This window comes from Hemiscyllium ocellatum, chromosome 10, assembly GCF_020745735.1.
Source record: "Hemiscyllium ocellatum isolate sHemOce1 chromosome 10, sHemOce1.pat.X.cur, whole genome shotgun sequence".
In the NCBI taxonomy this organism is placed as follows: Eukaryota; Metazoa; Chordata; class Chondrichthyes; order Orectolobiformes; family Hemiscylliidae; genus Hemiscyllium; species Hemiscyllium ocellatum.
In genome coordinates, this window is record NC_083410.1 from 46,371,855 (window position 1) to 46,384,168 (window position 12,314).

The following is a 12,314-nucleotide window of genomic DNA, read 5'->3' on the forward strand; positions in this document are numbered from 1 at the left end:
TTTCACTTCTCATTAACTTGTTAATAAATGTGAAGTCATATATAAAATCCCACTCCTGTGTACAGTACAGAGGCAAAATGTACAACTGCAAATCCTGTATAAAATTCTGAAGATTTTTAACTGTTAATAGTTTTCTATTAAAATGTCCCTGTTTATGTGCATCACTTTATCAAAAAGCTATTAAAAACTAATTTCCAAAAATTGATAATCCTCGTTATTTAAATAAAATATTATTCTATGACATTCTAGATAGTATTAAGAATGCATGGACATTAAATGTCACCTAGGGAATTTAACACTCAAAAAAGGTGATAAAAATCTAACATGTTATTTCATAGTTTTGCATTCATTTATTATGAAGTACACTTGTGTAACTTACGAGGAATACATCTTCCACTTTAGCGATTCCTTTTCCAAATATGGTTCCTAGCTGGTCACCAACACCAGCAAGTAAAAACCCAAACAGCGGAATCCCTAACAAGGCATAAATGATGCAGAATATTTTTCCACCTACAGTAGTTGGAGAGATCTTTCCAAAACCTGGGAGGAAATAAGATCAAACTGAATTAGACATAAGTTATCACAAGGTTTTGCAGTTGCAATAAGTCTTAGATTCTTTAAAGGAATGCAATGTGATAATTTGTGCCTCTGAAGACAAACAGAAAAAGGTGCAAAATGTTTGCATGTGAAAAACACATTTTATATTTGAACAAATGAATCTTGTTTCCTTGTAATGTCACTGTACCATGTTAGAGTTTAAATATTTGCAGGTTGAAATCAATAGGATGATCATACATCATTTATTAATCAAGGTTGTTTCAACTCTCCATGAAGAATTTTGCTGATATCATTTCTTTCATCTGTTGGGTTTTTTGTTGCTATTTTTCGTTCCTCCTTCCTTTCAGTTGGCTTGAAATTATACATGTGCCAGAAAACCTCCAACTGTTCTCCCATCTGACAATTCTTCACTTGTGTCTCAACACATCTCAGTCAATATTGTGTTCAGAAAGTTCCATATAAATGGGGATTCAGATGACCAGAATAAGTTTCCCTAAATTATTTTACTCTTCTGGCATGAGTTAATTATTTTGTCTGATTACTGCCATGGTTGAGATCAGTTCATTTAAGGTAGATGAGGAATTAAATTTTGAATTCAATCAGAAAGTATGGTCTGGGAAAAGGAAAGGATGGAAAAGGAATGTGAAAGACATGGAGGATGGAGGACTGAACAGGCAAAATTATCGGGGGAAATCAGAAAAGAAGAGAGAAGGGATGATCAATTGAAGGCTTCCTTCCAAATAAACACTCGTAAAAAGGATTGTGAATCCGCTGTGTGAACATAACAATTCCAAGGAAGTTGAGCTGCAGCTGCAACGCAGGGAATTGGGTGAACAGTTGACCCAGAACCTGAAAATTGAGCAGAATTGTTTCGGAGTCTTGTAGGTGAGTAGTAAGAGAAAATCTAAACAAAATATTTAGCTGACTCTTGAGTAATTAGGTAAGCATTCAGGAAGGCTATCTGGCTGATTAGTAACAGAGCCATGGGGTGAGGTGCACAGAGGCTGATGCAGAGGTATAGCATTGGCAGGACTATTGGGAAAACTCTGGAGCTTCCATCATGGAGAGGCTAAGCAGGACTGTCAGTTTCAAGTGTTGCAGATGTCACCTCAGAGCAATACCAAAGACATTAGGTTGATGGTCATGAGGTCACAAGACAAAGGTTTGAGACAATCATCAGGAAAATATGGTCAGGTTTTAAGAGGCATCAAGGTCAGGACAGCGGAGAGCATAAGGGCAGATGGTCAGCAGGACTGAAGTGATATGGGGCTATGTCAATCAGCAAAATTAGATAAATGTGATGGTCCTATGTTATGTTAGTAGGTTGGATAGAAACAAAAGCAGGGGCAAAGTTATGGTTACTCATCAAGATACCCATTATGCTATATCACGTGGCATGGTGCAGTCCTATCCTGTAACAAAAATCAGGAAGGTCAATGAAAAACCAAAAAAATGGAAGTTCTAAAAATCAACTTCTTCTCTTGTTTTGTACTCAAGCACTTTATTGGTCTGTTCTATTTCATTCAAGTATTTTAATTTGTCCCTCCCCTCTTCTCATTCTGTTCCTTTTAAAATGCTATATATCTGGAATATCTTTCAATTCTGATCAAGTAGCAATTCCTGAAATGTTAACTTGCCTGTCCGCTCAGCAGATGTTAAGTGATTTAAGCATTTCCATGACTTCAGGGAAAATTAAGATCTGAAATAATGGATTATTTGCAGTTGATCTAAGCTTCCCAATTTAGAACTATTGCCCAAAGTTAAAGGTATGTTTTTAATATGTAGTAGGTTAGATGAACTGGGTCTATAACCACAAGAACAGTATTATGAAATATTTATTAAACAATATAAATTGTCGATTACCTGAAGGAATTGGAGAATAGTAAGCAATGCACTATAGAGTATATGAAATATTGCTCCATGTACAAGAATCAGCAAGTTTGCAGATTTTGCTAAAGTTTCATTGTACCAATTATTTGAATCTCAAGATGCTTTTCTTTCAAATGAATATGTTGGACATAATTAAATCGCGAACAGTCGATGCCAGATTTATTATAAATGTCTTACCTATGGTGGTTATAATGGTGCCTGCAAAGAAGAAGGAACTGCCCAAGTCCCAGTGGCTGGTTTGATTGGTAGAATTCCCTGCAGGGTTAACACCTGCATTTACAGCTTCCATCAAATGCTGTCAGTTTGAAAAGAATACATCAGTAATCGTGCAACATTATTAATCATCCAAAGCAAGGCATTCATAATAATTCTTTAGTGTATTGACATAATTGGACCTGAGTAACGCCACCATGTTTTATTCGAAAAACACTTCAACTGATTTTATTTTACATGATTTGTTTTCATTGTTCTTATCTCTTTCTTTCCCATAGTTTTCAGAATCTTTTCCATTTGGGGCGTTGATTGGTACCTGGGATTTAGTCTGACGTTAATGGCATTAAAACCTTTTCCCTCTTGGGTGGCTATTACATGTTCAAAGTAAAAATGTTTTAGCAAGCACATTTGCAACTTTTGCTCCATGTAGAGTCAGGCCATAAAAGTACCCATATGCCAACACCATTCATTAACTTAGCAACTTTATTTGGAGTGAGCAAGATAGACATGAGATATGACAAAAATCACACTGCTGTGATCAGAGGAGCTCTTAGATTTTAAAAATAGCAGCTTTAAAAACATTAAGTACAAAGGGATCTGGGAGTGCTGGTCGAGGATTCTCTAAAGGTAAACATGCAGGTTGAGTCCGTGATTAAGAAAGCGAATGCAATGTTGTCATTTATCTCAAGAGCTGAAAATGTGTTGCTGGTTAAAGCACAGCAGGTTAGGCAGCATCCAAGGAACAGGAAATTTGACGTTTCGGGCCAGAGCCCTTCATTCCTGATGAAGGGCTCTGGCCCGAAACGTCGAATTTCCTGTTCCTTGGATGCTGCCTAACCTGCTGTGCTTTAACCAGCAACACATTTTCAGCCCTGATCTCCAGCATCTGCAGACCTCACTTTTTACTCGAAGATTTATCTCAAGAGGGTTGGAATATAAAAGCAGCGATGTGCTACTGCGACTTTATGAGGCTCTGGTTAGGCCCCATTTGGAGTACAGTGTCCAGTTTTGGGCCCCACACCTCAGGAGGGACATACTGGCACTGGAGCGTATTCAGCGGAGATTCACACAGATGATCCCTGGAATGATAGGTATAACATACGAGGAATGGCTGAGGATTCTGGGATTGTACTCATTGGAGTTTAGAAGGTTAAGGGGAGATCTAATAGAAACTTACAAGATAATACATGGCTTGGAAAGGATGGACGCTAAGAAATTGTTTCCATTAGGTGGGGAGACTAGGACCCGTGGGCACAGCGTTAAAATTAGAGGGGGTCAATTCAGAACAGAAATGCGGAGACATTCCTTCAGCCAGAGAGTGGTGGGCCTGTGGAATTCATTGCCGCGGAGTGCAGTGGAGGCCGGGTCGCTAAATATTTTCAAGGCAGAGATTGATAAATTCTTGATGTCACAAGGAATTAAGGGCTACGGGGAGAATGCGGGTAAGTGGAATTGAAATGCCCATCAGCCATGATTAAATGGTGGAGTGGACTCGATGGGCTGAATGGCCTTACTTCCATTCCTATGTCTTATGGTCTTATGGTCTTAGTAATTGAGCACAGCTAGTATAGCAATAAAACTTGCCAGAGACTCTAAAAGCAGAGATTAGGAAGACTTTTTTTTTAACTTGCTTCTCATTTTTGCATTCAGACTAGAACCAAAGTCATAGCTAGATATATTCAAAAAGTAGTTTAAATGCAGAGTGAAACTCAAAGCTGATATTTCACTCATGGTTGTAAAGTCAGCTCAATCCTTAATGCAGCAGATATGTGACACAATTTTGTCAAACCTTCAAAATGAATATATTTGAATAAAAAATAAAAACATCTTTCTGCTACTTTGCCATATTAGTCAATATCCATTCCAAGGGCCATATCACAAGTTGAAAATGCTCTCCACTGCGTTAACAAACATATTGATCATAAAATAATCATTTATTTTTAATATTGATATAAATTCTGCTTTTATTGATTTTTCACCTCAGGATGAAAGAATTATAGAACATATAACATAGAACATAGAAAAATACTTTGCAGTACAGGCCCTTTGGCCCTCGATGTTGCGCCGATCCAAGCCCACCTAACCAACACTAGCCCACTATCCTCCATATGTCTACCCAATGCCTGTTTAAATGCCCATAAAGAGGGAAAGTCCACCAATGCTACTGGCAGGGCATTCCATGAACTCACGACTCACTGAGTAAAATATCTACCCCTAACATCTATCCTATACCTACCACCCTTTAACTTAAAGCTATGCCCCCTTGTAATATCTGACTCCATACGTGGAAAAAGGTTCTCATGGTCAACCCTATCTAAACCCCTAATCATCTTGCACACCTCTATCAAGTCACCCCTAAACCTTCTTTTCTCCAATGAAAACACCCCAGATGCCTCAGCCTTTCCTCATACGATCTTCCTACCATACCAGGCAACATCCTGGTCAACCTCCTCTGCACCCGTTCCAGTGCCTCCACATCCTTCCTATAGTATGGCGACCAAAACTGCATACAATATTCCAGATGCGATTGCACCGGAGTCTTATACAACTGCAACATGACGTCAGGATTCCGGAACTCAATTCCTCTACCAATAAAAGCCAGTATGCCATATGCCTTCTTCACAGCACTATTTGCCTGGGTGGCAACTTTCAGAGATCTGTGTACATGGACACCAAGATTCCTCTGCTCATCCACACTACCAAGTATCCGACCATTAGCCCAGTGCCCCATCTTCTTGTTACTCTTACCAAAGTGAATCACTTCACACTTACCTACATTGAACTCCATTTGCCACCTTTCTGCCCAGCTCTGCAGCCTATCTATATCCCGCTGTAACCTGCCACATTCTTCCTCACTGTCAACAACTCCACCAACTTTCGTATCATCAGCAAACTTGCTCACCTAACCTTCTAGCCCCTCCTCCAGGTCATTTATAAAAATGACAAACAGCAATGGTCCCAAAACAGATCCTTGTGGAACACCACTAGTAACTGCACTCCAAGATGAACCTTTACCATCAACTACTACCCTCTGTCTTCTTCCAGCCAGCCAATTCCTAATCCAAACCTCCAACGCACCTTCAATGCCATACCTGCATAGCCTACCATGGGGAACCTTATCAAACGCCTTACTAAAATCCATGTACACCACATCTACCGCTTTACCCTTGTCCACCTCCTTAGTCACCTTCTCAAAGAATTCAATAAGGTTTGTGAGGCATGACCTGCCCTTCACAAAACCATGCTGACTATCCTTGATCACATTATTCCTATCCAGATGTTCATAAATCCTATCCCTTACAATTCTCTCTAAGACTTTGCCCACAACAGAAGTGAGACTCACCAGCCTATAGTTACTAGGGTTATCCCTACTCCCCTTCTTGAACAATTGGGCAGTTCTGCCCTGACTTTGTTTTCATATCTTGATAACAAGATATCTTGAATAGCGGAGTGGACTCGATGGCCGAATGGCCTTACTTCCACTCCTATGTGTTATGGTCTTACAAAAAGTTGCAATTTGCACATCCACATTTCCAAATTATTCAAGTTATTGTAAATATATGAATTTCTGTTGGCAACTTCATTGATTAGAAGGAGAAACACTTGTGACAGTTTTATTTAAGAATTGGGCAATGGAAATGCACACAGACTGTTTATATTTGTTTATTGCAGAAATCCACCTGATTTTAACGTTACACAGAGTACCCCAAGTAATACCCTCTACCCTGTGACCGGGAGAACAGGAGTCAGCTAATTTTGAGACCAAAGGCACTCTCTGAGTAGGGTTTTTACTATTACTTGCAGGCCTTGGGGAAAACAAAGGAAGACATTTGGAAAACCTTATCACACAACTTGACTAAGCCAAGCAGCATCATGATACTGGCCATTTCCTTACATCTGGCTTCTCAGTGCAAAGTTAAATCTCGAAATTTTTCTCTTTGCTCCAGGTCCTTCTCAGCAGCAATAACCAACTGAAGAACACTGCAGAGGAGGAGTATCCTTCAATGTGGTGATCTTTCAGTGACCCATGATGGTCTTTCAGCCTGGTGTGACCCCAACGTGGACTTCCGGCTTTGAGGTGATTCCACAGTGATCTCCCAGCCCCGAGAACCTTGAGGTGAACCCCAGTGCAGTCTGGAGCGAAGGCTAGGAGGTAGGAACTGGAGGCTAGGTGCCGGTGTGGACTGGGTTTGAAGGAATGTTGTTCTGAACTTTTTATTTCTTTATTTTTCTAATTTATTCCTACAATCTGCAGTGCTTAAGTTTTTAATTTCTTTATTTTTCTAAGTTTTTTTTCTTAAGAATTTGTACCTAGGATCCTTGTATCTAAGATGGCACTGTAAGTGGTGACTTGTAAACTTTTCACTGTGACAATTAAACTAATTCAATTCGCCGTCATGTGTGCAGCATCACTCGAAAGGAACAGCTCAGAGTTTCATTGCCCTAGGGAATGAGTTAGAGGGGATTGCACACAGACTTCATTGTCTTAGGGAATGAGGTAGAGGGGATTGCACACAGACTTCATTGTCTTAGGGAATGAGGTAGAAGACTGCACACAGGCCTAATGTGCAGGAGCAAGGATTAGTGTCAGGGACAGCCCAGGTCATTGCCAGCCCTGATGAAGAGGACATGGATAAAGATTTCAGGGGTCCCATTTTAACAAAGACAACTTACATTATGTAACCATTTTAATGTAAGTTAAAAAAACAAAGGAGCTTCTTTGGACCATTAGCAAGGAAAAGTTGACAGGAACTCACAAAGACTAGCTGCATATTTCACTTTTATTTAACGCAAAATCTAGGGAATGATGAAACGATAGTGAATAAAGAGCTGCAATGACATTGGGCAGGTTACTGAGAGAGTGTGCTGTTAACTTCTCTCTAATCTCCGAAGCCTCTATGTACTGACCGGCCTTTCTTATTTGAAAATTGCCATGCAGTCCTCCATGGTGATGCTGTATGGGCTCCAGAGTTGCCCACACAGAGATTGTATCGACAACTCCAAGAGGCCACCCACCATCTTTAATTGGATTGCCAGCAGGGAGGAGGCTAATTAGAAGGCCGCCCACAGGAAATTCACTGGCAGGTCCCAAATTTGGGGCCTGAAGTCCATGGTAAAGTTCTGCCTTGAGGTCTGGTGAGAAGATAATGTGATGGCTTGCTCTAAAGGGCACTTGAGCTGTTCAAAGCAGCTGTGCACCGCAGAAAGGGTGATGTCTCCTGTAGCATGCTAGAAGGAGCTTGTGTGGAAAAGCTAAGTGGTGAGAGTGTTGCCCATTATTGCGAGCCAGACAGTACACATCCAAACAAAAGACTCTCAATACTATGCACTTAGCTGCGCACTACCTGTGGCTCCTGTCACTTCCTCTATTCATGACCAACATCTCCCATACTTCATTTCACACTACTGCCTTCAGCTCACACTGACACTTCAGGCTAAATTCTACCAGAAATTGGTTGTCAATTTTTGCGAGCTTCATGGAGGGTTTCTGTCCGTGTGTTTTCTCAACTTATTCTCTGCAGGTTCACCTCATTAGTTGAGCACCATACATCTCTGTCACCCCGCTTGCACAATCGTCTGCTCAGCAACCAGAGGTATTTGCTGCTGCTGGGACCTCCCAGCATTCCTGGCACGTGCACCATTTTTAAAGTTCAGATGTGCACCAGGTCAAGCATTGCCCGCCAGGAACTGCCCTTCACACAGCAGAAGGGGAATGATCGAAAAACTTTTCTGAGGACACCATGGCACTTTTATAAATGTCTGGCTATTAAAGATACACACTACACCCTCCTTTTGCACCATTTTAGCATCCTGACTGGAATAGTGCACATTCTCTAATGCCCTGTGTAGCTTTGTTTTGTCCAATGTGGGAGTGTCACTTACTGGAAAGCCTGCAAATGGCTGAAAAGTTCACTTTTATTCAGTAACAATGAAAACAAAGAAAAAAAATAAAGAAAAGCTACGTTTCCCTCTAAGATCAGACAGGTGATGCTGTCAGAAAATGGCCTTTTTCTGAATGGAAGACAGTAACTAGTGGGGGACAGCAGGGATCAATGCTTGAACCCAGCTATTCACAATATATATTAACAAGTTAGATGAGGAAATTAAATGTAATATCTTCAAGTCTGAAGATGACACAAAGCTAGGTTGGAGGGTAAGTTGTGAAGAGGATACAGAGATGCTTCAGTATAATATGGAAAGTTGGTGAGTGGGCAAATGCATGGCAGATGAAGTACAATATGAATAAATGTGAGATTATCTACTTTAGTAGCAAAGAACAAAGACAGATTATTATTAGAATGACAATAGATTAGGAAAGGGGAGGTGCAACAAGACCTGGATGTCCTTGTACCCCAATCGCTGAAAGTAAGCAGAGTCTAGATTAGAGTGATGCTGGAAAAGCACAGCAGTTCAGGCTGCATCCAAGGAGCAGTAAAATCGACGTTTCGGGCAAAGGCCCTTCAGCAGGAATACAGGTGCTGAAAGTAAGCAGGCAAGTACAGCAAGCAGTGAAAGGCAAATGGTATGTTGGCCTGCATTACAAGAGGATTTGACTACAGGAGCAGGGATGTCATGTTACAATTGTACACGGCCTTGGTTCAACCACATATGGAATATTGTGTACAGATTTCCTCTCCTTAGCTGAGGAGGGATATTTTGGCTATGCCGAAAGTTATGAAGTCATTAAATATTTTAGCAATGAAGTCATGGTCTGCTACCACCAGTAGAAAACTGGTTCTTTTTGATTCATTCATTTGATGCGAGCATCACTGGCAAAGCCAGCAGTTATTACCTATCACTAACAGCTCTTGAACAGCTGATGGTGAAACACCTTCTTGAACTGATGTCGTCCTTGAGGTGTTGGTGCAGCCTTCGTGGTGTTAGAAGCAAGCTCAAGGATTTGCATTCATCAACTGTGAATGAACATCAATATATTCCCAATTCAGGATTGTGTCTGACTTAAAGGGGAAGGCAATGGTGCTTGTTGTGCCTGCTTTCCTCACTGGAATATCTTCCTACTATCTGGCAGTTAAAATGTCTTTCTCATTCTGCCAATTATCTTCTCTAAAACTCTCACATTAGCATTAGACAACCATGGCATTTTGGCATTTATTGCTAAAGGAATATAGGAAACTGTTGCTGCAATTATACAAGAGTGCGACCACACCTGAAATATTGCATACAGTGTTGATCTCCTTACTTGAGGAGGGATGCAGTTGTATTGGAGGCAGTTCAAAGGGTGTTCACTAGATTGATTCCAGAGATATGGGGTTTGTCTTACAAAGAGAAATGGAGCAGTTTATGTCTATGCTTAGAAGTTGAGAAGAACAAATGGAAATTCAATTGAAGTAAATAAAGTGCTATGGGGATTGACAAAGTGGATGGAGAGATGATGTTTCCTCTTATGGGGCAATGTAAAACGAGAGGTCATAGTCTTAAGAGAAGTGATAGCAGACTTAAAGCAGAGATGAGGCAAAATTACTTCTCTCAAATGGCCATGAATGTGTGGAATTCACTATATCCTAGAGTGTGTGGTGGATGCTTGGACATTTAGTAAATTTAAGGAAGGGATTGATAGATTTTTGATTAGCAGTGGATTGAAGGATTATGGAGAAAGAGTTGGTTAGCTTGGATGGCTGGTTTGCGATGCAGAGTGATACCAACAGCATAGGTTCAATTCCACATTGACTGAGGTTACTATAAAGGTCTGTCCTCCTCAACTCCTACCCTCACCGGAGGCCTGTTGACCCTCAAGTTAAACAACCACCAACCATTACTCTCTAATGAGACAGTAGCCCTATGGTCAGGTATATCTGCAACAACCTTACCGAGGGCAGGCAGGAAAATAAAGTTGAGGCCAAACTGAGACTGTATTGAAAGGCAGAGCTGGCTCAAGGGGCTGAAAGGTCCACTCCTGCCCCTAGTTCTTACAAGGAGGTTGGGAGTGGGAGTGCTACAGGAGGGTATTAGTCAGGTACCTGCAGTTGTTGCTGTCCTAAGTCATCTTCTGAAATTTCAATGACAGTTTCATGAATTTAAATTGCACCGCCCCTTCAAGAGATGCAGCATGTTTTTAAATAGTGTCAGCTAATTGATGCTCCTCATAGATATTTTCTAATCAACCTGTTCCACGATGTTATTATACACCACCTGTGCAGTGGGACTAGAAGCCAGACCTGGTAGTTCAGAGATAGGGACACTACCACTATGCTTCAAAAGCCTCCTTGATATTTTTGATAAATCAAGTCATCGATGGAGAGCACAAGAAATGCAGAAATTAAATGAGAAGCAAAACTGTGTGGCCTTCTTTGTAGCCATGAATCATTGAATCATGGAATCCCTAAAATGTGAAAGCAGGCCACCACACCCCTTCCCCAAAAGAGAATCCCACCCAGACCCAGCTCCCCCGCCTCCACCCCCCCCACCCCCCCCAAACCCCATCCCCATAACACTGCATTTTTGGATGGCTAAACCACCTAACCTGCAATTTAGCCTGATCAATTCACCTGACCTGCACCTCGTTGGACTGTGGGAGTAAACCAAGTACCCAGAAGAAACCCACGCAGACACAGGGGGAGAATGTGCAAACTCCACACGGACAGTTGCCAGAGACTGAGTGAAGCTCAAAGAAGTGTTTCAAATAAAGAAAGGGCAAGATAGTATTTAACATTAAAATTTGAAGCCCACAGAAATACTATACAGTTGGCAACATTAATTAAAACCATTAACAAGAGGATTAAAATAATAGAACAGAATTATAGATGAGAAATGCATAAAAACTGAGGTGGCAAATGATATTATAACCAGAATTAATGAGCATATATTTTTCCCAATTACTTAATTTCTACAGCTCAATTATTTCAGTGGTTGCAGCACTACAACGTCTAATGTTTTTTAACAACCAGAAAGCACTATAGGATGCTGCACTTCAACTTAGGCTTTAATTTATTTGGAAAGATGATGGACAGTGGTCTCAAAATATTTCCCACTCTCTCAATCCTTCTATTTACAAGCTTAAAGCCCTTTTCTCAACTTTAACAGGATAATATCAGCAGGTCCATAATCTGTTTTTTTTTGTTTTATGTTACCTGAGAGACATCGTTCATGTAATGCCCATAAACTTGTTATAAAAGCTTATGCATGATACCTATATAGTAGGAGACACATATCAGTCATGCATACTGACTACTTATTAGGAGCAGACTATAGCATTGTTGGAAAACCACATTATTCAATCCTTGTATACATATTTTTACTTTCAAATTAGACATCAAATTGTGCATTGATTGTCAGAGTCTGTGGGTTGCTGAGGTGCAGGGGGATCAAATTAAGTCTCTTTGGGCATTCACGAGCTGCTAGCATCCAGCAGACTGGCTGTCGCACTGTTGAGTGGATAAACAGAATCAGGGCTCAGTAAAACAGTGATGGGTGCAGTAGGCATCTGTGGGGTTACAAATTGCGGGCCAGCAGCACATGCTAGGAATGTAGCCTTTCCCTTCAGAGAAATACGCAACTGATACAGAATTACACAAAAATTGCACGAATGTCACATTGTTACCTGACATTCTTAACAAAGTGCTCTCCTAAAAGATGTTAATAGTCTGATTAAAGGAAATGGTGATGGCATTCCAGGATTTTCTGTTGTTGTTTGT

The 12,314-nt window shown here is 40.7% G+C and overlaps 1 protein-coding gene across 1 annotated transcript in view; it reads right to left on the reverse strand.

Moving 5' to 3' along the window:
- kcnk2a (potassium channel, subfamily K, member 2a) overlaps positions 1-12,314 on the reverse strand; it is a 181,118-nt gene that overhangs the window by 54,113 nt on the left and 114,691 nt on the right. Inside the window, exons 3-4 of the mRNA XM_060830891.1 lie at positions 2,626-2,743; positions 380-540 (exon numbers count right to left, since the gene is read on the reverse strand). Coding sequence (XP_060686874.1) covers positions 380-540; positions 2,626-2,743 — 279 coding nt within the window. The remainder of the gene's footprint in view (positions 1-379; positions 541-2,625; positions 2,744-12,314) is intronic.